Raw genomic sequence first — 27,500 nt, 5'->3', positions numbered from 1 at the left:
AAAGTTTAGATTTTTCAGTTGAAGCTGTTCACTCAAATCACGCATTAATCGAATCAAACATCTGACATGCTCAATTTGCACCTTCACCTCATTCTTGCAAATAAAGCCGCATGATTTTATGTATGAAATAAAAACTTAAGTAGTTTCCCTATTTACAGCAACATCCTGTTTATTTTGTGCCAGTTTTCCATAAAAGATAAGCTGTGTGATGACAATGTGCCTTTGTATGCGTGTTTTATTCAATATATTTTTTTTCCTGAAAACATATGTTTAATGTTTTGCAATCGCTACAGAAAATAAGGAGAGTTTGCTGGTGAACTACGAAGAGCTGGCTTCCAGAGAGCATGTGTTGGCGTATTTTCTACCTGAAGCTCCTGCCGAAATGCTGAAGATCTTTGACGAAGCAGCAAAAGAAGTTGTACTTGCCATGTACCCCAAATACGACCGAATTGCACATGAAATCCACGTCAGAATCGGTAATCTACCATTGGTGGAGGAGCTTCGATCACTCAGGTACGAGTAGTTCTACATCAATTCGTCAGTACTTAGACACATTTGTGTAATTTGGATTATGTAATCTAATTCCTAAAATCAGGTACTCATAGTTAAGATAAGCTACTTTTTAAAATACTCCTGAGTAACAGTTATTTTATGGATTACATATTTACAAAATAGCAGCAAGCTGTTATTTATTCTCCCTTTTCTATTAAAAATGTTATGTTTTATTAATAACCTGTTGTTTATATATTTGTGATTCTTCCACACTGATTCTTCCACAGAAATCAGTTATTGATGTCACAGTGATAGTGCTGTGAATTTCATGTTTTTGTTGTGTATATTTTTGTAAGATTACTTAATTAAGTTTTTTAGGTATTACTATCAGCAAACACTAACAGCGAGGTATATTAGAGGTTTGTTTTAGTATTTTGAAGTATTAACTTAACATCATTGTACAACAAAAAGAAGCTGTTGGGGCTCTTGCTACTGATAAATAATTGAATGTATTTTTGTATTTGTTAAAATATTACTACTACTATTGGTAAAGTAGGGAAAAATAGTACCTACTTCTATATGTGTGACATATGTAATCAAATATCGATTCACAGAAAAGTAATCCAAAAGTAGTCATTACATTACCATCAATATGTAATCTACCAGATTACTTTACTAATTACAAAATTGTCATGGTATGTAATCCAATGATTCACAGAAAAGTAATCCAAATGTAATCAGATTGTGTAATCTGCAAGAATATTTTATTGACTACATAAGTGCCGTGTTATATGTAATCCAATAATGATACACAGAAAAGTAATCTAAAAGTAATCCAATGGTAGTCAGATTGTGTAAACTACAAGATTATATTATTGACTAGAAAATTGTCGTGTTATTTGTAATCCAATAATGATACACAGAAAAGTAATCTAAAAGTAATCTAAATCTAGTCAGATTGTGTAATCTACAAGATTATATTATTGACTACAAAATTGTCGTGTTATATGTAATCCAATAATGATACACAGAAAAGTAATCTAAAAGTAATCTAAATCTAGTCAGATTGTGTAATCTACACGATTATATTACTGACTACAAAATATTACTGACTACAAATTGTGATATCAAATATCGATTCACAGAAAAGTAATCTAAAAGTAATCCAAATGTAATCAGATTGTGTAATCTACAAGATTATTTTATTGACTACATAAGTGTCGTGTTATATGTAATCCAATAATGGTACACAGAAAAGTAATCTAAAAGTAATCCAATGGTAGTCAGATTGTGTAATCTACAAGATTATATTACTGACTACAAAATATTACTGACTACAAATTGTGTTATCAAATATCGATTCACAGAAAAGTAATCTAAAAGTAATCCAATGGTAGTCAGATCGTGTAATCTACAAGATTATATTGACTACAAAATCGTCATGTTATATGTAATCCAATATTGATACTCAGAAAAGTAATCTGAAAGTAATCTAAATATAGTCATATTGTGTAATCTACAAGATTGCTGACTACAAATTGTTGTGTTATCAAATAATGATTCACAGAAAAGTAATCTGTAAATAATCCAAAGTGTTCAGATAACATTACCGTAAATGTGGAATCTGCAAGATTATATTACTGGTATAATATCTATTACAAAATTCACGTGAAGCATGTAATCAAATAATAATTCACAAAGTAATCTATAAGTAATCCAAAAGTATTTAGATTACATCACCATAAACATGTAAAATTTCAAAATTGTGTCGTATAATTTGCAAACTGTAACTGATTATAATTTGTATCTGCTCTGTTTCTGGGCTCATTCAGAATATTAATATTTAGTAATTGTATGTATTTTTCCTGCAGGCAACTCCACTTGAATCAGCTGATCCGCACTAGTGGTGTCGTGACCAGCTGCACTGGAGTTCTTCCTCAGCTTGGGATGGTCAAATACAACTGTAACAAGTGTAACTTTATTTTGGGGCCGTTCTTCCAGTCTCAGAACCAGGAGGTGAAGCCGGGCTCCTGTCCTGAGTGTCAGTCGCTCGGGCCCTTCGAGATCAACATGGAGCAGGTGAGAAAGCACTATTCATTTATTCCTTTATTATATATGGTCCTGTAATAACAGGCCTTCAAAGTAGAACACTCTTTGCTTGAGATCCTTCTTGTCGTGTTTATAAGAGCACAGCAGTTTCTTCATCTGGCCTGTTGTTGCCATGACAGCAGATGCAGCTCTGTTTCATTCTGTTTCCTAAACCGCTGCTCTTGAACTCTTAGACGGTGTACCAGAACTACCAGCGCATCACCATTCAGGAGAGTCCTGGGAAAGTGGCTGCTGGTCGCCTGCCTCGATCTAAAGACGCCATCCTGCTTGCAGACCTGGTGGACATGTGTAAACCCGGAGATGAGATCGTGAGTCTGCATTTATCTTGTTTTAAGGAGCACCTATTATGCAAAAATCACTTTTGTAAGGGGTTTAAACAACTTGTGTGACAACAGTCTCTGAATATAATCAGCTTCTAATAGTTCAAGTTTATTATAATTAAACCTGATAACTAGTCTGCAGAAAACACTTTCCCCTTGTATGTGTCATCAAAAGGGGAAAGCCCCTCCCACTAATGATGATCTCTCCCTTATTAGCATGATGCTGCATTCACACCAGACGCGGTACGCGCGTCAAGCGCGAGTGATTTACATGTTAAGTCAATGCAAACGCGCGAATAGACATCCTGCGGCGCGATACGCGCGAATGACGCAAATTGCGCGAATGGCACGGGGCGAATTGCGAGTTTGACGCGCTTAAGCGTTCCGCGCGAATCTCGAGTTCGAAAATCTGAACTTCAGCGTACATTCGCGCCGCGTTAACCAATCAGAAGCTAGCTCTTGTGGGGGCGTGATTGTGACGTAGAACTCCAGCCTTCACCGACAACAAGTCATCAAACTGGGCTTGGCTCAGTCAGAGGCACCGCTGAAAGTCTCCGTGATCCAGGTTCAGTTTCTGGAGGAGTTTATGAGCTCACAGAGCTGGATGCACCTCTGAAAGGATGTAGTGGACTCAGACACGACCCTAAACGTATCGACGCTGTTTTTCAGTCTTCATAAAGCACATCAACACTGTTATTTTCTTCAAAAAATCCATGTTAGCCATCTAGCTATGAAGCTAGAGTCTTCGGGCAGACAGAAGCCCTGCCCATCATGCGAATCCGCGTCTGTTCTGAAGTGAATTTGACACGCGAATGAAGCGAGTAAACTCAAATGTTCACGCTGCTATTTACACGCGAATAGCACGATTTATCCGCGCGTTCCGCGTCTGTTGTGAACACAGGATTAGGATGTTAGTCTTGTTTTTTAATCTGCCACTATGCTGACACACTGGCATTTATAGCCCCACCCCTTTTGAAAACTCATTTGAATTTAAGGTGACAATCACTAAAATGGCACAATTTGGATCAAACCCTAAAAGGAGCAGTTTAAAGTGTGCTAAAACATTTTTTTTTGTCGTAATTTGAGCTGAAACTTCATATATACACACTCTAGGGCTCAATCCTGTTCCTGGAGAGCCACCTTCCTGCAGATTTCAGTTGCTACCCTTATCAAATGTGTATACCTGGTGTTCAGGTCCTAATTAATTGGTTCAGGTGTGTTTGATATGGGTAGCAACTGAAATCTGCAGGAAGGTGGCTCTCCAGGAACAGGATTGAGCACCCCTGCTCTAGTGACATCAGTCTTTTTTTACAGCTTGTAAAAAGAGGCATAATAGCTGTTCTTTAACCCTTGTGATTCAGTGGAGAAAAAAATCCTCATAGGTTTAAAGAGGGTAAATATGTCCAGTACATTATGTAATCTTTTTTTAAAAAAACTACTTCCACAAATAAATAAAAAAATCAATTAAACAACACTCATCCATATGGTTGCATCATTTATCCAATCGACTATAATATGCATAAGTGGAAAAAAATAGGGACTGTCTAGTAAAACATTTATTAAGCTTTCAAAGTTTTGCCAACTGAATGGACGGCTATTAATAAAATATTGCATAATATTCCAGTTAAATGACCCTAGGGGTTAAAATTGCAATTCTTGCAAAACATTTTTTTATTAAGTGTCAAAAGGATTTTTTAATGAAGGTGAACTATAAAAATTACAATAAATATACACACTTGAGCCAAAATGTATGCAGTTGGGATTAACACGCACAAATTGCTGAAAAAGACAACATGGAAAGAACCCAAAATGGACAAAAATGTCATTAAAGTTGCATGAATGAGTCTGGCCTGCAGATATGAATCACATACAGGACTGTAAGATGAACTTGAACTGCTATTTAGATTTTTTTAATGCCTTTTCTGACCATTAAGCATTTTTATTTGAGTTTCTAAAATGATATACACTTAACAATGTTCGTATAAATGTATAATGTACACTCAAATAGCTTTATAAAGTTATCAAATCTAATTAGATTTTTATTTTACAGCTTTCAATATAATAGTTGATTGTATTTAAGCAGAAATACTCTCAAAGCATTATTTTTTTCAAGAATTCTACTACAAATATCACTTAATATTATTTATACAACTTTTAAAAAGTCCTCCAAATTTGCTCTTAAAATTATATATTCAGAGAAGCTTACAGAAATCTACCACACCTGTCTTTTATATTATTTAAGATAATATGTAATATTTGTCATATTAAGTAGAATATGCCCCTATTAATCTTTATGTATATATGTTTCACTATATAACATTGGAAGTAATAGCATAGTAGGGTTGTCATGATACTGGAATTCGCTTTCAGTCGGTACTGAAATTTAAAAAAACGTCCATTTCGCACTAACTTTTAAGCGCTATTAAGCACGTTCTTATTCACCGCTGGTGTGCCATTGTGTTCACGTGCTCAATAGAAATGACTGTGATTGGCCGTGGAGGTCATCAGTTCACCAAACTAATTATTATTATTATTATTAAATATTAAAAAGAAAATGAATCTACCACAATTTAAACTACTAAACATACATTTTTTCTATGGTGGAATTTTGCCATTGAGAGAATTGGGGGAAAAAAAGGGATATTCAAATGTCCTGAATTAACCTTATATAATATTGGGAATAATACTTGATTTAAAATGCATAATTGGGATACATAATAAATACCAAATTGAATAAAAAACATATTTAATATAATTTTTTGCAGGAGCTCACTGGAATCTACCACAACAACTATGACGGCTCTCTCAACATGGCCAATGGTTTCCCCGTCTTCGCCACCGTGATCTTAGCCAATCACATCGCTCGAAAGGACGAGGGCGTGGCTGTGGCGGAGCTCACCGATGAAGACGTCAAAGCCATCGTTGCACTGTCCAAAGACGAGCGCATTGGCGAAAGGGTGTGTGACGGTTTCCAAATTGTGTAATAATATAGTTAAATGTACAATAGAGTTTAACGTAACTTTCTTTGTACAGATTTTCGCAAGTATTGGACCCTCAATCTACGGACACGAGGACATTAAACGTGGTCTGGCACTTGCTCTGTTTGGTGGCGAAGCTAAAAATCCAGGTATCGTGTTTAAGATCTGTAGTTATAATATATCATTCATTCATTTTCTTTTCGGCTTAGTCCCTTTTATTAATCCGGGGTCGCCACAGCGGAATGAACCGCTAACTTATCCAGCAAGTTTTTACGCAGCGGATGCCCTTCCAGCCGCAACCCATCTGTGGGAAACATCCACACACATTCACACACACTATGGACATTTTAGCCTACCCAATTCACTTGTACCACATGTCTTTGGACTGTGGGGGAAGCCAGAGCACCCGGAGGAAACCCACGTGAACACAGGGAGAACATGCAAACTCCACACAGAAACACCAACTGAGCCGAGGCTCGAACCAGCGACCTTCTTGCTGTGAGGCGACAGCACTACCTACTGCGCCACTGCTTCGCCCTATAATATATCCATGTGCATTATTTTAGAATTAGAAATATCATTTGCCTTTTGAAAAAGATGTTTGCGTACATTTTTTCTGGTGTTTTGTTGGAAACGTGTGAGATTTTTAACATATTTACAGATGATTGACAAACACAAGTGACTTTCTCCTTTACTTTTATAAATAAAAATATAGTTATACTATTATTTGTCAACTGTTATGCTCAGTAACAAGAGTTGACATTTTGAATATTTTTTATTATAGTTTTTGCAGACATAGGCATGAAATAAAGCATGCTTTAATAATATAACAAGCAATAATTATTTTAGGTATTTAGAATTTGAAAATGTAATGAGGGCAAAAACAATGGGTGAATAAATATTAAAATAATTAATGTAATGACCACTTAGGCCCCGTTTACACTGCCAGTTAAATGTGACCCAATTCCGATTTTTTGCTCATGTGTGGCAGATCAGATCTGTTCTATGGCTGTGTAAACACGAAAAAACGCATGCATTCGCATATTCAGAGATCGGTTTTTAGGCCTCCTTCATATGTGGAAGTAAATCAGATATAGATCGGATATGTGACAATGCGACTGTCATGTAAACAGGCAGATCGGATTTATTGAGGCATTCCGTTCTGTACATACTTAAACTTGCCACAATGTGGTGCTTCTCCGCGGTTTAATGACATAGAAAGAAGAGCGTGGGTGGAGATACCACAGCAGTAAACAACAACAACAGAGGAAACATGGAGGAAAGTGGTCAGTCGCCACATTTTGCTCCCACCAGACCTGAGATCTCTCTCATACCCACACATTCCTCTGAACGGTGGAGGACATCATAAAGCATATAAAACATAAGCGCAAGATACGTTGACAGCCCTTACCCACCTCCTCTGCCTCAAAATCATTTTAAAGTTGGGCGAACTTAGTGTTTTAACGTTGGCTTTTTGTTGCTATTAATACACGCACTGCGGGCTTCACATAGAACAACTTTATTCTCTCCAACACCAGTACGCACACAGGCAAAGGCTACATCTTCCAACTACAAACACACACACATCAGGGCCATACTATTACATAAACTGCGTGAGGGTAAATCTGGACTAAACCATTAACTGCTTATACTACATTTCGCTGAGCTAAAAACTAGACAATTTCTTCCATCATGGCTACTGGCTAGTGTGGCACAGATGCTAGAACCGGCCTTTATGCATGCGCGACATCATTAACTGTATGGTAAGTGTAAACGCATGAATTGGATATGGATAGGGCCACACGGAATCTGTTTATTTACTTGAATAAATGTGTAAATCTGAATTTATTCAGGTTTATTCAGTAATTTATTACTTTTTATTTCATAGATTAAGGTTTTAGTTATGATACTCCGCTGGATACTCCCAAAATAATTCTGCAGAATCCGCAGATTTTTTACCAAAATTCTCAGCAGAAATAGCAAAAAATGTCCGCAGATTCCGTTTGGCCCTGAAAATGGGTCACAATTAAAAGAACGTGTAAACGGACAGACAAAAAAAATCAGATATAGGCAACAAATCGGAATTAGACATCAAGACCTGACAGTGTAAACGGGGCCTTAGATGCTTTTATAAATTACTAAAAGTTTTTTTTTTAAACTAATACATAATAGAAAAAGTGTCCACAGACTAAATCAAACAACAAGAAATAATGATTATTCAAGATTATTTTATGAGAAAATACTACTGTAACATCCTGGTATCCCCAATAGAATATATTACACATAATTAAAAATAGGCAAAACTGTAAACACTGACACCGTGACCTTTGTCTGTCTGCACCAAACACAATGCAACATGACAGAAACATTGAAATTCCAGCCACTGCACTCCCAGCAGAGTAATAAAGAATGCATTCAAACTCTCATCGGCAGCATTTAACGTTAAACAAAGCCCATAATCAGTACCTGAGGGTATCATTGTCATAGTAGTTTGTTGTTTTTGTGCCGTGGCATTGCAGAAATAGAAACTATAGACAAAATAGGATTTTTTTATAGGATTTTAAGATTGAATCCATTGATTTTATCACATCGCGGCATTGGGTGTAGTTTGTAAATATTGGAAATCTACAGACAATTACATGATCACATCTGTGTGTTTTGGTCAGGTGGGAAGCACAAGGTGCGTGGTGATATAAACGTCCTCCTGTGTGGAGATCCCGGCACGGCTAAATCTCAGTTCCTGAAGTACGTGGAGAAGGTGGCGAGTCGAGCGGTGTTCACCACAGGACAGGGAGCCTCCGCTGTGGGTCTGACGGCTTACGTGCAGCGGCATCCCGTCAGCCGAGAGTGGACGCTGGAGGCCGGAGCGTTAGTGCTGGCGGACAGAGGAGTGTGTCTTATTGATGAGTTTGATAAGGTGAGAGGAACAGCCCTCAAATACTGTAAATGTAGATTTTATTTTGGTGTTTGCTAAGGAATAAGAAGAGCTCGACGTATCGTGGCTGTTTATTGTTGATGTATTGCATTTTTAAAGTTTGCATTTCATTGATTTCACTCGATACATATTGAAGCCATTAGCTACAAAATCTGAATTGTAGATGTTTTTGATGCTCTGTTTGGGATCATTTTATACAATTGTTTTTGCAATTACATGCAAGTAGATCTGTTTTATTTCCTCTTCTGTGCTCTCTAGATGAACGATCAGGACAGAACCAGCATTCACGAGGCGATGGAGCAGCAGAGCATCTCCATTTCCAAAGCAGGAATCGTGACTTCTCTCCAGGCCCGCTGCACCGTCATCGCTGCCGCCAATCCCATCGGTGCGTTCTTCACGCTTTAATGAGGGTCAGAACGTCATCTGTACTCTTAATTACTTTTCTGCAAGACTTAAAGTTATTTTCTTTGGTCCGAAAGGTGGACGCTACGACCCGTCTCTGACGTTTTCGGAAAACGTGGACCTGACGGAGCCCATCATTTCTCGATTTGATGTTCTGTGTGTTGTAAGAGACACTGTCGATCCTGTGCAGGTGAGTCTGGCAGCACTTTAAACTCAATATTGTTCATTAATATTACCTTCAAATGTTCAAAGCTCAGAAATAAATTTATATTTAAATTTGGCTTAATCCATTGGTCGCTAGAGGTGGTTGGTACAACTTAAATTCAATTTCTTGGTACTAGTAATTTTACTTTAAGATAGTCATTTGAATAGATGAGTATTTCAACAAAAGTCTACAGATAAGGCATTAAATAATAAATCTTGAATGAAATACTTTAGAAATAAGTTGAAATTTACCTTATTTCATTTTTTCGTTTGTTTTTAATGTAACTTTTATAATTATAGGATGAATAAACAATACAAAAAAAGTATTGATAATTTCTAGTTATTTTTGGCTGATGCCAATATCTTTTTATTTATTTATTATTTTTTTTGTATGTGTGTTTTCCCTATAATTTGTAGCTCATATTCATAAATTTAAATCAGACCTGCATTTTTTTTTTTTTTAACATTTTGTGAATTTCGTAGCACTAATTCCACTTTATACCGCATCTTACAGCTGTGTGGACAAACCTTATTCATATTATTATAAACTTTCATCAGGTGACATTTTCACAAGTATTAAATACCATTTAAATGTTGAAAAAAATCTTAAAAATCCAAAAATTTAAATGTAAACAACATGTTTTTGACAAATGGACTCGCACTGCACGTCATTTATATGTAGCAGTATACATGGAATAATAAATAAGCAATTACGGTTGCCAGTTTATTTTGCAATGTATACAGCCCAGCAATTATGAGGAATTATGTGTCTTCTTTCATATTTCTTAAAGCCCTAAGTGTTGTTGACTTTAGGCTGTCAATATTTAAATGAAAAGATTTTTGTTTGAAATGTTCTAAAGTCACATGACATTGCATACTTCCTGCTTGCACATTTAAAAGAAGTGAGGTTAGTAATTGTCAACCTGTTAGAACCGTAACGGACAATCTTAATTATATATTGTTATTATTGATTTATAGGTAGTTGTATATTGATTACATTTTAATTATATTGTTCATATTGTTCTATATGATTGGTCATAGTTGAAATCAACTTAAAGTGAAAGTCCCATTCACACTGTATGATTTCAGCCACGATTTGGTCGTCTGAGACAAATTGTAAAAGATTGTAGTAAACCTTACTACATGTAAATTTTCCACTGGTTGAGACGGCCAAATATGGACCAGATTCCGGTCAGAGAATCAGGAGGGCAGGAGAAGTGGTGACGTTTGAAATATTTATTTTCTTCAACAAAATCATCAGATTGCTCAATTATGGGTAATGTTAGTGAGAAATGAATAAGATGTAATGGTCTACAAAGGAAAAACAAATAAAGAAATAATTACAAACTATTATTGACTATGAATTGACATTAACATTGACTGAAACAATACACTGCAACAATAACATTCATCATAAATGTCCATATTAAACTCAAATATATTAACAGTAATGTCTGTTAGGAATGTGACAGTCTAATTAGCAACAACAGTCTAAAAAATGTCCGTTCATATAGGCAAACACGCTGATCGGCCGTCCATTACGGCTATTTATAGCTCTGGTCTAATGGCGATGACTCAGCAGAATTATCGCGGCCGCAAATAACCGCTATAGCGGAACATTATAGGCGATATAGACCTCAAAATAGTATCAGCATGCATGTTACATAAGTATTAGATGTTTCAGATTAAAACTTACTTGTATAAGATGAACGCATTACAGAAAACAACATCAGCAGGAGCTAGCAATGATGGAGAACATAACAGCAGGTCCCATAAACTAAACATCCCCCCTAGAAACATGCAACGAACTTTAGTTCCTAGTCCATCAAGCAGGCTTTCTGACAAGATAATATTATATATTGATATCTTTGATTTATAGGTAATTATATATTGATTGTATATTAATTATACATTGTTTATAGTTGAAATCAAGTGAAAGTAAAGTCCCGTTCACACTGTGATTTCAGTCAAGATTTGGTCCCAAGAATAATTGGACTCGCAATAAAGATAAAAACAAAACAGATTTACTCCAATTGCATCCATTATTTAGTGACATTTAGCAAAATTCTAAATTGAGTTATTGTTTTTTGTAATGTTTATTAGTCAAATAATGACCGATCAGCTCAAATATTCAATTATTTGTCCACATCCCTACTCTAAACTGCAACGAACAGCTCTTCAGCATTGATTTACCCATAATTCTCTGTGTGCAGGATGAAATGTTGGCTCGCTTTGTGGTCGGCAGCCACATCAAGCATCACCCTAGCAACAAAGAAGGGGGCGTGGCCGGACTGGAGGAGGTGGTGCTTCCCAACACATTCGACGTCCCACCGATCCCGCAGGAGTTGCTCCGCAAGTACATCATTTACGCTAAAGAGCGCGTGAGGCCCAAACTCAACCAGATGGACCAGGACAAAGTGGCCCGCATTTACAGCGACCTACGAAAAGAGTCTATGGTGAGTGTCGTGTCTTTACCTGAAGACCAAATGTGGTACAATCGTGATTGAATCAATTCACGAAAATTTATAGAAGCCTCATTGTAGCATTGTTTAACCATCATTTAACAAACGGTGATATGGCATTTCTGCAAGCAAATCTCTACTATAGTCTGTATAAATTTGGTGAATTCAAAGATCACCGATTGATCATTTAAAGAATTGATTGAAGTCTACCAACTAAAGACAATTGTGAAGCATTCCACCATTTTTTAGCCCAATCTGCAGTTGTTTTCTCTAAAGGTGCAGGAAATGTGATCAATGAACCTTGTATTTTCCCTCGCAGGCTACAGGAAGTATCCCGATTACTGTGCGTCACATCGAGTCTATGATCCGTATGGCCGAGGCTCACGCTCGCATGCATCTGCGCGACTACGTGCTGGAGGACGACGTCAACATGGCCATCCGCGTCATGCTAGAGAGCTTCATCGACACGCAGAAGTTCAGTGTGATGAGGAGCATGAGAAAGGTGAGAGTCTACATTGTTATTGTGGATTTTGATTATCCAGCACGAACATTTCTATCAGCATGTTATTAAAAACTCCACATATTTAAGATCTCCCTACCGAATACTGAGAATTACCAAAATTCGCTGCCTGAGAGACAATATGAAGTGGTTCACTGACTTGACATGAAGCACTTCATTCGAGTCGCATTGTGCTGCAAAATATGAAAAATCTAAACATTTTTAATTGAAGATGTCTGTAAAATATGAACATTTATTTTTATGCGGCATTTCACATTGCTTATGTTTAGACATTTTTCATCTTATTTTATTCAAGGACAACTAAATGATAGTGGTGGGCAAAGCGAGGTGGGCTTCATGAAACACTAAAACAGTCAAAGCTTCGAAATGTTTCGAAACCCGTCTCCACCTACTGGTCATTTGTATTTTTTTTTTTTATATGCTCTGAAACCGCTCCAGCAAAGAAACCTTTACACAAATTGACGTTTTAAACCTAACGTTGTATAGTTAAAACCTCCAGTGATTCGAGTGGCGAGAGTTCCAGACTAGCATGCAGAGATAATAGGTTGGAATTCAGGGTTATGCAGCTCTAAATGTTAGTTTTTAAATGCTCTGTTCTTGTAAAGCGTTTTGTTTTAACATTGGTCTGACTGGAATGAACACATTGCGAATAAATATTGCTTTTGTCAATAAGTAACATTACTAAAATACATCAAGTCATTAGGGCATTTATACAAGTCGGGTTTGGAACCTTGACCATTTCTAACATAATTACCTTGTTCGCTAGGCTGCATAAGACAGAGGATTATTTCCAACCCTGTCAGTCAAATATAGATTTGCCAGGTCTCGAAACGCTTCTGAAATGGCGTATGCTTTTGTCACGTGACCTGGGTTTTTCAAATCATGCTATGGTGCAGTATTTCGAAACACTTGCGCTCTGGGATCTCGACACTGTGTCGATGTCGGTTTCGCATCAGCCATCCTTGCTTTGGACCGTTTATTATTAGTAGTAATAGTAGTAGTTAATTTTAATTAAAAACTCAGTTAAACAAATCTTGTCATTCATAGCCATTAAAAGAATCGTAGCATTCAAACTTTTTTTCTTTTCTTATATTTTTTTCATAACTTTTTCTTTTTTATGCTAATTTACATCATTTCTATTTTATACGGTACAAAAACATTGCTGATGTAAGGAGTGAGGTTTTTTTTTATTCTGATTATGCATCATTTCAAAGAAAAAAAATGCTCTACAAAATAACTTATAAGTTAAATAACAAAATAACATTTTTTTACAAAGTTACGAACAGTTTTATGGGGATTTTTTTTTCTTCCTCTCAATTGTGACTTAATTAGGCTTATCTGTTTTAAGAAAGTTTGTTTTGTAAAAGTACGTAAACTATTTTAAACTTCAAATTGTAATAATCGTCAATTCTAAAAAAAAAAAAAAAAAGCACAATTACCTTTTTTCTTTGCCAAGAAAATTAAGATATATTGAACTTATGAATATATGACAAACTACATGGAAGATTAATTTAAATATGCAGTGTGAAACACCCCCCTTTTTGAACGAATTGCAATAGCAACCAATAACAACAAATTTTATCTTGCCATTTTCAATTATATTTTTTTCAATTACAATGACTGGCTTAAGAATGTTCTGTGCATGTAGTACATTAACGATACGTTTTTCTATTTGTGTTGGCTAAATGCAATTCCAACAATCAATATTAAGTTGCATTATTTATCGCATTTCTACAGACGTTCGCACGGTATCTGGCCTTCAGACGAGACAACAACGAGCTGCTACTGTTCATCCTTAAGCAGTTGGTTTCTGAGCAGGTCTCATATCAGCGCAACCGTTACGGAGCCCAGCAGGACACCATCGAAATTGCAGAGAAAGACCTGGTGGACAAGGTAAATAACATGTCTTTAATCATATAGTTGAAGCCGGAAATATTAGCCCTTCTCTAAATTTGTTTATATACCACTTAATTTTCACATTAGCTGCCTTATTTGATAACGGAACTAAACCTCTACTTGTCGTCATATTTACTAATTAATTATATTTAAATAAAAATTAACTATTAAAATAGTATTATAGAGACTATAAATTATTAACAAACAATACACACATTATGTAAATACACTTCAGATGTGGTTTATACTTAAAATACTATATTAATTTTAAATAATGAAAAAAGGAACGTATGTTATTGTATGAACATTCTTTATTGAGATTAAATTATAAATTTGTCGCATTTTGTTTAGTTGATGTTTGTTTTCCTGATGTATTTTGGGAAATGCTGTTTAAACTAATGTATATCGGATTAAACTCAATTGATTAAAGTCATTCAAACAGTATTCGGACACCACTACAAAATGGTGGATATTGAGTTATTTTGGACGCAGCTCATGGTTCGAGTGTTTATGAGTTTACATTGTAACTCTTGTTTGTCCTTAGGCTCGACAGATCAACATCCACAACCTGTCAGCGTTTTACGACAGCGATCTCTTCCGCTCAAACAAATTCTCCCACGATGTCAAGAAGAAGCTCATCGTTCAGCAGTTCTAGCCTGCATCTGGAGTCTCCCGGACTTGTATATAATTTCGTCATGTGGTTGTTGGACCAGTCGTTCGTTACACATGGATTCCACATTTTGACCCATTCATGAACTTGCTACCATATAGATCTGCCTGGCTCTCGTGGTTGTGTTGACTGTATCTTGCATTGTTTCTGCTGTCAAATTAATTGAATTTTGTAAAAAAAAAAATATGTGAGAACTTTTTGTACTGTTTGTTCGGAGTAATAAACTGAAGCTGTGTGTGTGCGATGGAATGTTTGTTGTGAATGTCATGCTTGTGCCAAACTTGATTTATGTACAGTGTTGCCAGATTGGGCGATTTCCCACCCAATTAGGTGGTTTTGAATTTGATTTTGCAGGTAACATGGCATCAGCGTTTGACAAAATTGGAGCGGTAAATTTTAAATGCAACTTGTTTAACAAAACAACTGTGTGCCTTTACTCTATTCAGTTAATAGTGGCCTGAGCATAGCACAAACCGCATGGGCCCCACCCGCAAGAGGAGATGAAGGAAAGTTGTATCAAAATCAGACTCCCCTTCACACAGTGCCTGCAGTTAAACTCTTATCTGTTTATCGTGACAGTTTTATTGACTATTTTTTTCTGCGATTAACAGAAAGAACAAACAGAAACGTGTCTGATTGACAAGCAGCACATAATTAAGTTCAAAAGAATTCAATACGCCAAATGGGATGAATTTATACCCTATTTCGAAAGTAAAACACTAACAGGTAGTGTAATCTACACAACATTAGGTGCAGTGTTTCGATTTGATCCAGTTATGTTGTGGTTCTGTGACTGCTGGTGTTTGATGCTGTATGGTTTAAGAATTTTGACAAAGTAACTAGGTGAACTTAGATTTAAATAAATAAAAATGAATTTAAAGGCAAGGCGAGTTCATTTATATAGCACATTTCATACACGGAAGCAATTCAAAGTGGTTTACATACACGAGGATAAAAAAATAAAAAAAAATATTAAAACGGATTAAAATGTGTAAAAAAAACAACAACATAATAGTACAGTCTGTCGGATGTAGCGCAATGCTCATTCAGTAAAGGCACAAGTCTTGATTTGTGCCTAATGTTGGAGCACATCTGATCATTTCTGGAAGCTGATTCCAGCAGAAGGGGGCGCTGTCAGTACCTTAAGGCTGATTCACCCTGTTTTGACTGAAATTCTGTAATTCATAAATTACTTAATCCTAAAGATCTGAGTGATCTGTTGGGTTTGTATTCTGGAAGAATATCTGCAATGCATTGAGCTCCTAGGCCATTTAGTGATTTATAGACTAGTAGTAATACTTAAAATCAATTCTGAATGTAACTAGAGCCAGTGTGAAGACCTGAGGACAGGTGTGATGTGCTCTGATTTTCTGGTTCTGGTCAGAATCCTGTCAGCAGCGTTCTGGATGAGCTGCATTTGTCTGAATGTCTTTTTGGGAAGGCCAGTGAGGAGTCCATTACAGTAATCCACCCTGCTGCTGATAAAAGGATGAACAAGTCCTCAAAGCGTCTTAATTCTTGCAATGTTTTTGAGATGATAGTATTCTGATTTAAATATTAGATTAATATTTTGGGTGGTTCGTTTTGTGCTGGATAAAGTGAGCTATATCTGGCAACCCTGCTTAAGCATTTTCAAAAGTCACAATGGCAGTGTTCTGAAGCTTTGGTGCATTTTTCAGTGACCATTAAATTCTATATTTGTGCTGTTAAATCAGATTCAGGAGTGTTACCTTAAGTTTTATAATTTACTTTCTTTGCTTATGTAATCACTACTCGTTTCTAGGAAACAAAAGACTTGCCTTTAAAAAAGAAAAGCCTTTTTGTTCATGCCACAATGAGGATGTAGGAAGAAACTAATATGGAATTATGATCTCGGTCATGAGGTAATGCAGTCATGCAGTTGTGAGGGGGATTTTTTTTTTCAGATTATATATTGTTAAATATGATTTTTCAAAAGATTAATTAACCTGTCATTATTTAATTAGATAAAAATGTATGATTTGTAAATATAGATCTTCCAAGATTCCGAATAGAAAGGTAATCTACTAGTTTCTGACATTTTATTGGCTCTAATATTCTTTTTTCACGTCATTTATCATTAAAGTCCACTCCTTTTAATCTTGGTCTGAATGAACGCCTCAATAATTCACTCTGAAAAGACTTGCGCTGCATTACTTAATTGCAGTTTTGAAGAATCTTTTGAACAACTTACTTACTGACAAATACAGATTTAATGGCTGTCGCCCCCTGTTATTGCAATGGTGGTAATCAATTTCAATAATTACTCAATTTTGATGATTTCTAGTATTTCTATATATGTAGTCACCAGTAAACTTTCAGTTTTTTTTCACGTGCCTATTTTTAATTTGAAAAGGTTTCTTTTACAGCATTGGTAATGTAACTTACAATATAATATTACAATACTGACAATTCAATCGGTTAAATAGGCTTAAGCATTCATTTAGTAGTTAAGCATAAAATGAGATAAAGAAAGTAAAAAAAAATGTCAGCACAACGGTCCGTGTACGTTTTGTTCATTTGTTTTCCATTTTCAAACGGAATAAAGGAAATTGAGAAAACGGCCGTTTTTCCGTTTTTCTTTTGCTCACGAGAAAACGAAAAAACGAGATTTTGGCTGGATTTTCGTTTTTTGGTTTAGGGTAGGAAAACGGATAAACGACTTTAAAATTCATTTTACACATGTAGGCGGTGCTGAAACGCCCACTTTCCTCTAATTGGTTAACCAAATCTGCGCTCGTGACGTCACCCTCAAAATAAAAGCCTTACACGCAGGCTTTTAATTATTATTATTTAATTATATATATAAACAAAGTTTACATATTCTATCATTTGAACCACACACAGTTAGCAGGCTTACATTCATTGCGTATGTATAAATTAAATAAAAACGTAAATCAGCAGTATTCTTAGACATTTGTCATTAAAATGAGGTCATAGTTCACTGCCAAGCTTCTTGCTGCTGTGTACCTGATGCAGAGCAAAGATAGCCATTTCCGAGCAGCACCTGGTTTACATGATTGTTTCAGAGCTATTGTAGGCCTAAATAATAGCCTACTCTGTATAAAATAATAATTTATTATTATTATTATTATTATTATTATTATTATTAGGCCTATTATTATTAGTATTGTTATTATTATTATTTACTTAGTTATTTAATGGTTGTAAGAACACAATGGACCCTGCATGGGGCTATAATAAATGGTACCATTTGTTTCTATTGGATTTTCTCCTATTTTAATTTAATATATGCCTTTAGCCTATTGTAAATATTTATTTGATAATTAATACTTTTTTATTGCAACGTCAAAGTAGGCCTGTCTTATTATTATTATTTTTTGTTATTATTTTGTCGTTGTTGTTGTTATTATTATTGTAGCAGGAACATAGCCACAGGTGTGGCAGAGTGTGCTGGTGCCACCCAAAGTGGCATCTTGCACCTGAAAAAAGATGCCTTCGCGCTCAAGCGCGCGCAAAAAACTTACACAGGCAAAAGTAATGATGAATGTGTTGAAGGAAAAAAAAACATTCTAATTATTTGTTAATAAAATAGTGCAACATTATTCTCAGTCAGTGTAGGCTGAAAAAATTAAGATCGCCAGCATTTCAAGGGTGGTTTTATTTTTAGTTCATTGCTGTGACGCGCTATATTTCACTAAGGCTGCATGAGACTGCGCATCTTGCTTATTTTCTCTATTTTACATACAGAACATATCATACAGTCCAGGTTCTACCGTTCTAGTGAGTGTCGGGCATTGCTTTACGGTGGTAAAGTGGATTATTTCTTGGCAAATTCATAATGATTCACTTTGTTTAGTAATAAATTTCATATTATAAAATAACTACATTTCAAGAATATGTTAACACTTTCAACTATTTAGGATTATTTATTGCATCAAAAGTAATTTCAAAGTAACATTAAATGTACGTATAAACTGCTTAATTTGTGTGTGTAAACACCTAAGATGCAAAAAGCTTATTTAGACCAGAATAGGCCTATACTAAATGCAACGGTCAATGTATGTAAACTTATGACCTAAAATGTCTTAAATGACTAAATTTAAGTCTTTTTAAGTTTTTAAATAATTTAAGTTTAACATAAATGATTTAAACTTTAAACTTCAAATCAACAGAGGATGGCAAATAAATTGTTTATTAAATGGAGGTCAGGTGTCTATCTTAATTATAATTATTAAATATTATGACACTACAGTGGTGTATTGGAGAGTACGCACCTTTTAATTAATTAATTTTAAATAAGTGGTTTATACTAAATAAAATGCAATGGGATCGGTGTGCAATGAATAGTTTGAAAACCCCTGGTTCAGACTAGACGAGCTAGCTGTCTGTGCGCTGCGCTAATAACTTGGCATTTGCTCTTTTCGGTGCTGCCAGATGCATTTATAATGCATAAAAAATAAAAAAGGTAATTCGGTAAAGCGCGCGATTCGCGCAGAAATAAGTGCACTATATGCATATGTCGAATTAAGTTCTCTTTTTCTTTAATTAAGACTTTTCCATTCGAGGAATTACAGTTATTAATAGCTTAGTCCTTATAAACGATCAGTTTATAAAATACACAATTTACGGATCAAGCATAATGAAGAATAAGAAGAATATGCAACGCATTATGATCCTTGAATGATCAGAGCGCATTTATATAAACTATATATTTTATATAATCCATAAATATTAAAAAAAAACATTATACATTTAAAGTAATGTAACATTATATGTTATAAAATCTAAACTATTATTTAGGCTACAGGCTAAATAAAGGCGCCTTTTCGGGGCTGTCAGCGCGTGCGTCAAAGAAAAGACATGACACAATCTCTATAAAAACTTGTTGATTATTTACAATACCAAAGGATTATAAAACATCTAACATGCATCTCGATTCTCAACGAGTTTCTGTGTTCTGCATCCTTCACAGACCGAGGTCTCATTCCGAGGTAATCTGTAAATATTCTCATTTGGTTCTGGCACATTCTTGATTAAAGGTGAAACTGACCGGCGCAACGGATGATTTGTCATCTAGGGTGACAACAGTTATAATACAGGTTATGGAACTATTTCACTTTAATTTCATATTATTATTTTATTAAACAAACAAACCAGTTTTTGTTTTGGCTCTGCATGCAGCGTATTGGATCTTTGAAGCATTGCACTTCAAATGTTATTCCTTTTTTTTTTTATTGCATTTTTAATATTTTTAATTATACAACACAAAATTGGTTCTAAACAGATACATTTTCCTTTAGGCTATGATAAAGTGTATATTTTTGTTCACACAGGTCCTATACAAAACTGTGTGGATGGATGATTTGTTTCTCCGTGAAAATCACTCATTTAATAAGCAAAACAGGCCAAAATGTTGTTTAGCTTGCGTCAAACTGGATGGATAATTTACAAACATATTGAATACAAAGGCTGATTATTTTATGCAATGAGGGACAATAGGCCTATTACAAATTAAAGAAAATTATTTGCATATTAAAACGAAAATATATAATACAACAACAGATCCTACCTTGTAAGAAATGACTTTATAATGTAAATAAGCATCAAGTTTTTTTTTTTTTTGAGATTGTGTGTCTAATTCAGTAGTGTAGTGCGTTCGTGTGGGTTTCCTCCGGGTGCTCCGGTTTTCCCCACAGTCCAAAGACATGCGGTACAGGTGAATTGGGTAGGATAAATTGTCTGTACTTTATAAGTGTGTGTGTATGTGTGGATGTTTCCCAGAGATGGGTTGTGGCTGGAAGGGCATCCGCTGCGTAAAAACTTGCTAAATAAGTTGGCGGTTCATTCCGCTGTGGCGACCCCAGATTAATAAAGGGACTAAGCCGACAAGAAAATGAATGAATAATGTGCAATACTAATTTAAAATATGTATCACTAACCTTATATGTGAAATAGCAGGGCCCGCTCTAGCACTTTCTCAAGAAGAGCAAATGTCAAATTATTAGCGCAACGCAAATGTAGCGAGCTCATCTGTTTGTCGGAACTACTAGACACATTTTTTTTAATCAACTATAATGTGTTTAATTAGTTAATTTGAAATTTATTTCATTATTCCAGCAATAATTGTTGAGTGAAAGAATGCGCTAGAAATATGCATTGCGGCTCCATTTATTGTACAGGCTTATTGCACTTAAACTTTTTTAGGTTCGGCTCTGGAATTAGTAAGGTTATGAGTAAATGTTATTTAAAATATTTAAAGCCTGCCATCTAGCCTACAATAACAGCAAATTTAATAATAAAAATAATAATAAGACAGGCCTACTTTGGCGTTGCAATAAAATAGTATTAATTATCAAATAAATAATTACAATATATAATTAAAATAGGAAGAAATAAATGAAAACAAATGGTACCCTTTGTTTTTATAGCAGGGCCCAAAGTGTTCTTATTCTGGTTCTGCTAACAACTATTAAAAAGAAAAAAACACACACCAAACAATAAAAACACTAGTAACTGATAATAATAATAATAATAATAATAATAATAATAATAATAATTATTATTATTATTATTATTATTATTATTATTATTATTATTATTATTATCATTATAAAGCCCTTGCTCTGAAACAACCATGCAAACCAGGTGCTCCTCGGAAATGGCTATCTTTGCTCAGCATCAGGTGCACAGCAGCAAGAAGCTTGGCAGTGAACTATGACCTTATTTTAATGACAAATGTCTAAGAATACTGCTTTACGTTTTTATTTAATTTATACATACGCAATGAATGTAAGCCTGCTAACTGTGTGTGGTTCAAATGATAGAATACTTAAACTTAGTTAATATATAATTAAATAATAATAATTAAAAGCCTGCGTGTAAGGCTTTTATTTTGAGGGTGACGTCACGAGCGCAGATTTGGTTGACCAATTAGAGGAAAGTGGGCGTTTCAGCACCGCCTACATGTGTAAAATGAATTTTAAAGTCGTTTATCCGTTTTCCTACCCTAAACCAAAAAACGAAAATCCAGCCAAAATCTCGTTTTTTCGTTTTCTCGTGAGCAAAAGAAAAACGGAAAAACGGCCGTTTTCTCCATTTCCTTTATTCCGTTTGAAAATGGAAAACAAATGAACAAAATGTACACGGACCCACAACCAGGAGCAGCAGTCAAAAACTCCATTGAAATTGCTAGGGTAAAATAATTTTTTACATTTTAAATAGATGGCACAGAATAATGGAATTAAATTCAGTGAATCTTGTCCTGTCTGAGACCCACGTTAAATCGTTTTACCCAGTTAGGATAGCTGATTTTGAAGAAATCAGATCTTAAATTCCATCTTCCTATCCAAAGCAATCAGTGTTTTCTCTATTTTCAGTTTTTAAAGCAAAAAATAAATACAAATGTTCTTGCTCAAATCGTGTTCCTCAACCAAGTATAAGTTTGCTTTCTTCTTGTGACGCATGCGCTTTTGACTGACCAACTACAACGGAGAAGCTCAGAAAGTATTATTATATACAAACCTCTTCAATTAAACCAATCAAATGAAAAAAAAATAATTATGTAATAAAAAATAATTATATATTTTTTTATTATTGGGACTAGAATAATAACAATAATATCTTTCAATTTAGGTGCGAAACAAGGTTTGTTCAATCCGCGCTCCCCCGTGACGTTGTTTGAGTTGGTATCGACCGGCTGAATAAATGCGAACCGCGCGAAGTTGAAACTGTTTGTCAGTCGAGAGTCTCACGCGTTTCAGACCGGTCTGTAGCTCACGCCATCTCCAACTCGACAGAAACGCTACAACAAACAAGTCTAGTAAGTGTGATGTTATCCAAACTTAACAAACGTTTAAAACAAGCCCCAAACATGGATTAATAAAGCACTATCAATCAAAATCTATTTGGCGTTTTATTATATATAAATCTAAAACATATTATAAAACCAAATTAAATTGTAAATTAAAGTAACTTAGCATTTAGCACAGTGAGCTTTGTATGAATCAAACGGTAATGAACGTGTTATAAATTATAATAAATTACAAGTACATGTAAGTAACAGCCAAGCTACTGAATTAAATCAATGTAGAAAGTATGTGAATTAAATTAGTTTAATACACAATCTGTATCAGTCATCGAAAAACAACCAAAAATCCTAGTGTCCTTAATATAAATTCATTTAAATGCACATTTTTGGCTGTTAGTCCAAAGCAATTGGCATTACCTCATAATTCCAACTCACATTAATATACATTTCAATGATCAGGCTACTTGAATTACCTAATTATCCCTCTTTTTTTATTTTACTGAATAATTGTAACATTGATAATTTCCTGCTGAAAAAAAACTGCATCCGATAAGGTGGTTTATTATTATTAAAGCACTTTCAAAATGGCAGAAGGTCTGACCAACCAAAGAAACTAATACAAATCCAAAATATATGGGTGGGGTTTGATGCCACGCCTCCTTAAAAGGTACAATTTTGTACGACTGAATTAGCCACTAAACTCACAAAATGTGAAATCGTGAGATCAGACAGTTTTTTTTATTTATTTTTTTATACATAGTCAGGGAGGTAGGGGTAGATTTTGTATTTTTATTTATGTTATTTTGTTAAGTGTAGCTATAGTTTAATTTGGGTGTTCGGTTAGAGTGTACATTTAGTTTATTATTGTTCTGTGGGTCCTCTCCAAGGAATTTTTCTTCACGTTTTGGGTAATTAAAAGTCAAATAAATGGACCTGACTCCAAGGGTCGTAAAAGTGAATTTTACTGGTCCGGTTTTCTTTTATGTTGCGGCCTTGACTCTAGACCAGGGTCGTAACTCTCAATAACTTACCTCATCTCATAGGGATCCCTATTTACTTAGTTTTTTACTATAAATAGTATAGTATAATGTTCCACCATAGTGTAGCTCTTTATTAAAAGCCAAAAAGGGAAGTGTTATGTAACGTAAATATAGCTAATGTGATATTTCAAACTGATATTTCGATTACATTTGGAACTTAATTTATTGGATTTAAGCTTAATCTCAGTATTCATGTCAGTTTTTCTGGTGGGTCTCTGTCTGGATGGTGATGTGAGTGTTGTTCCCCCACACATCTATGAGAATGACCCGTGGCGTCAGATAGGGGGACACCCTCACTCATCCTCGCTCAGCTCAGTCACTCTGACCATGGCGAATCCCTGCCCGAGGATCTCTCACTCTTTTAGTGAAGTTCAGTGGTGATGCTTCAATTGGTGGGTGACGGCAAGCTGTGATCCGGTTCAGTTTCCTTGCTGGGACGGCTGATGTGTGCTGAGAGTCGCAATCAAATAAATAATTCTTAAAGTCTGCGTGAAATCAAAATGTAGTTTGCTAGCATTAGCATAGTAGCAATATGCAATTTTTAAACAATTAATCAGTGCAAGGGAAGAACTGTTTTTGGTAATCTTTAATCAAAATCTGACAATTTGCTTGGTGTTTGGAGGCGGTCCTTCTAGTGATGTCAGTTTGACAGCTTCAACCACAACATTCTTAACCACGCCCCTTTTAATGTTAGTAAAGGGTATGACTCGCAAAAAGAAAGCTCCGCCTCCTATGCAATATTCAATTTCAGTTGGCTTAAAACTTAGTTTGCGACCATTTTAAAAGTTATTTTGCAGTTAAAGTCAAAATTATTAGCTCTCCTGTGAAATTGAATGAGTTTAAATATATTTCATAAGTGCCGTTTAACGGAGAGATTTTTTAAAAATATAATTGTTAAAAAACAATTTTAATAATTATATTCTCATAACTAATTTCTTTTGTCTTCGTCCTGATGACAATACACAATTTTTTTACTAGAAATAAGTGCAATTTAAAGGGTTAATTTGGTTAATTTATTGCAAAACAGTAGTTTGTTCGTCAATATATATATATATATATATCAAGTGTATATTGGCGATAGTTGAGATTGGGAAATTTAAACTAATTAACATTAAAACTATACATCAATTATAAACTTTTAAACACTACAACACATTTAAAAAAATTAAATGTCAAAAAAATAGAATGACACTAAAGAATAGTCCTATAATCATCAATAAATCAATGCCAACTGTGATCTAATCTAATGTAATGTAATGTTATTTATAGCCTCAGTGTTTAGTTTCTGCTGGTCTCTGTCTGGATGGTGGTGTTGAGTGTTGTTCCCCCACTCCATATAGGAATGGTAGCGTCAGGTGGGGGGCGCTCTCTCACTCGCCCTCGCTCAGCTCAGTCACTCTGACCATGGCGAATCCCTGCCCGAGGTTCTCTCACTCTTTTAGTGAAGTTCAGTGGTGATGCTTCAATTGGTGTGTGACAGTGGGCTGGGGTCCGGTTCAGTTTCCTTGTGGGACAAACAAAAACTAAAAACAATGATTAGTTTGCATAAATATCTGTAGTTGAAGATTTAGTGAATAATTGAGGAACAAAAACAAATGATAAAATATGCATAGCAGGACTGCGCAATACATTACAATTATTGAAATATCACAAATTTAAATATTGCAATAAGTGATTTAAATGTATATTTTCAGTTAGACCCTCCTTTAATCTGAGAAATCAGCCATATGTGACCATTCCATCAGTATAAAACTCATTTTGAGGTAAAAATAAAGTTTTTTTTAATGTTCAGATAATGTCTCATACTGTCTAATCTGTTTTTGTGCAACATTATTTATTTGTATAATTTCAATCACTGTTTTCTTAATTTGAAAAAAATATATATATAGGTATCAAGCGTTAAAGCTATTGTATGTCCCTAGCATAGACAGTTTAATCAGGATTGACAGAGTTGCCGTTGCAACTGTAACCAATTACAAAATAAATTTAAAGCTTGTCATATTAACAATGGGCAATTTAAATTTTATCACAGTTTCAATGTAATTTAATAAAAAAATATGTGATATATTCATTTTAAAGTTTACATCAGTAGTTTAGTAAAAGTGATTTATTATTATTATTATTATTTTTATGTTATCAATGCGTGTTTGTTTGTGTAGAAGTTAAATTAAAATCTTCTAATCGAAGAAGTGGAAAAAGGAAAAAAATGAACATGACCTCAACCATTTTTGGTGAAGCAATATATATATCACCCATACATAAACCAACTCCAGCAACATTTCAGCAGATTGTGCAGCCTCTATTGGAGGTGTCAGAGTCGGTATGGTTTGGAAGAAATGTATGGAATTTAATTTGAAAAAAAAAAATCTTTGATTAATTAATTTCAAAGTTTAACGATGTAGTTTAGGAAAGATTAAGTCTAGATTTTCAGTCAAGTTTATTACTTTTTTTGTTTGTTTGTTTTTTTAAGGCCTGGTAATAAGTTGTTGCTTGTTCTTTTAATAGTCTGTATTTACATGGCCAATTTAAAACAGTTAATAATTCAACAAATTTACATTTAGTCTTTACCAAAAAAATAAATAAATAAATAAGATCCAACCTTATTTATTATATATTTTTTTTATTATTACATTACCAGTGATGCTTGGGGTCAGTTGCAACATTTAACTTTAAGTTAAAATTCTGCTTATATTATCATATATACGCATATTATAGCAATGTGGGTGGGATAGATGTGGGTTTATTATATTAATTTTGGGTTCTCACAAAGTAATTGTCTCTGAAAAACTGAAATCTCCCTTACTGTTAGTAAATAAATAAATGATAATAGAAAATCAGTATTCAAACAAGAGTGGTATGATAAAAACATTAAATATGTTTTAGATCTTTTAGATGAAAATGGTCTAATTCTTCAACAATTCATTCATGGAAAAATGAGATAAAATGTTCATTTAGAGAATTTAATTCTTTAAGTAAAGCTATTCATATTGCTTAAAAAATTAACACGTAACACTGTAACATATTCAAAGGTATCAACTAAATTACCTGAATTAAAGATTGGAGAAATAGATATCACAGATAAAAAAATTAACAAAGTAATGAAGCATATCATAAAAAGTTAATTATTTTAACACACCATCAAAATTGAAACATTTTGAAAATAATATATTTAAAAATATATATTGTAAATATCTTAAATGGCCAATTTTACCAAAAATGAAAGATATGCAGTTTAGTATAGTCAAGAATACATAGCAGCAGAAATTTTAAGCAAAAAAAATAAAAATCAGATTTGAGGTAGACCCTAGTGTTTTTTGTTCAGAAGAGACTGAAACCATTGAACATTTATTTTTCTCTTGTCCAGTCACAAAAAAAAAAAAGTTTTGGCAGGACCATTGCAGTTGACTAAGCAACAATACTGACATTGCATCCCTAAATTTGATTAATACAGAGTTTTGGTTTATGCAGAAGGGTTTTCCCAAAAAATTAATTGATGTTAAGCATTGTTGTTATGGGTAAATATTATATACACACAAGTAAATGGAATAACAGGAAACCCTCAATTAATTGCTTTAAAAATGAATGTAAAACATATTTAGAGTCTTTAAAAATAACATCCAAATAAAATAAGGCTACATAGGAACTATACGACTGAGTCTCTTACCTTTTAAAAAAAATTTTTT

The 27,500-nt window shown here is 34.4% G+C and overlaps 2 protein-coding genes across 5 annotated transcripts in view; both read left to right on the top strand.

Moving 5' to 3' along the window:
- Window positions 1-15,240, top strand: part of mcm2 (minichromosome maintenance complex component 2) — a 20,779-nt gene extending 5,539 nt beyond the window's left edge. The window contains 12 exon segments of the mRNA NM_173257.2: window positions 294-513; window positions 2,364-2,571; window positions 2,775-2,909; window positions 5,687-5,878; window positions 5,955-6,048; window positions 8,566-8,816; window positions 9,093-9,219; window positions 9,314-9,426; window positions 11,654-11,896; window positions 12,222-12,404; window positions 14,160-14,315; window positions 14,863-15,240. Coding sequence (NP_775364.2) covers window positions 294-513; window positions 2,364-2,571; window positions 2,775-2,909; window positions 5,687-5,878; window positions 5,955-6,048; window positions 8,566-8,816; window positions 9,093-9,219; window positions 9,314-9,426; window positions 11,654-11,896; window positions 12,222-12,404; window positions 14,160-14,315; window positions 14,863-14,973 — 2,033 coding nt within the window. The 3' untranslated portion in view covers window positions 14,974-15,240.
- Window positions 15,241-22,699: 7,459 nt separating this feature from the next.
- Window positions 22,700-27,500, top strand: part of podxl2 (podocalyxin-like 2) — a 43,991-nt gene continuing 39,190 nt past the window's right edge. For all 4 annotated transcript variants that reach the window (XM_087303453.1, XM_087303450.1, XM_087303451.1 and 1 more), the window contains exon 1: window positions 22,700-22,789. The gene's annotated coding sequence lies outside the window, so the exon portion shown is untranslated. The remainder of the gene's footprint in view (window positions 22,790-27,500) is intronic.

The sequence above is a fragment of the Danio rerio genome, chromosome 22, assembly GCF_052040795.2.
Source record: "Danio rerio strain M-AB ecotype USA chromosome 22, GRCz13ab, whole genome shotgun sequence".
NCBI lineage: Eukaryota > Metazoa > Chordata > Actinopteri > Cypriniformes > Danionidae > Danio > Danio rerio.
Note: the sequence above shows the minus strand (reverse complement) of the source record. Positions and strands in the feature narration are given on the sequence as shown.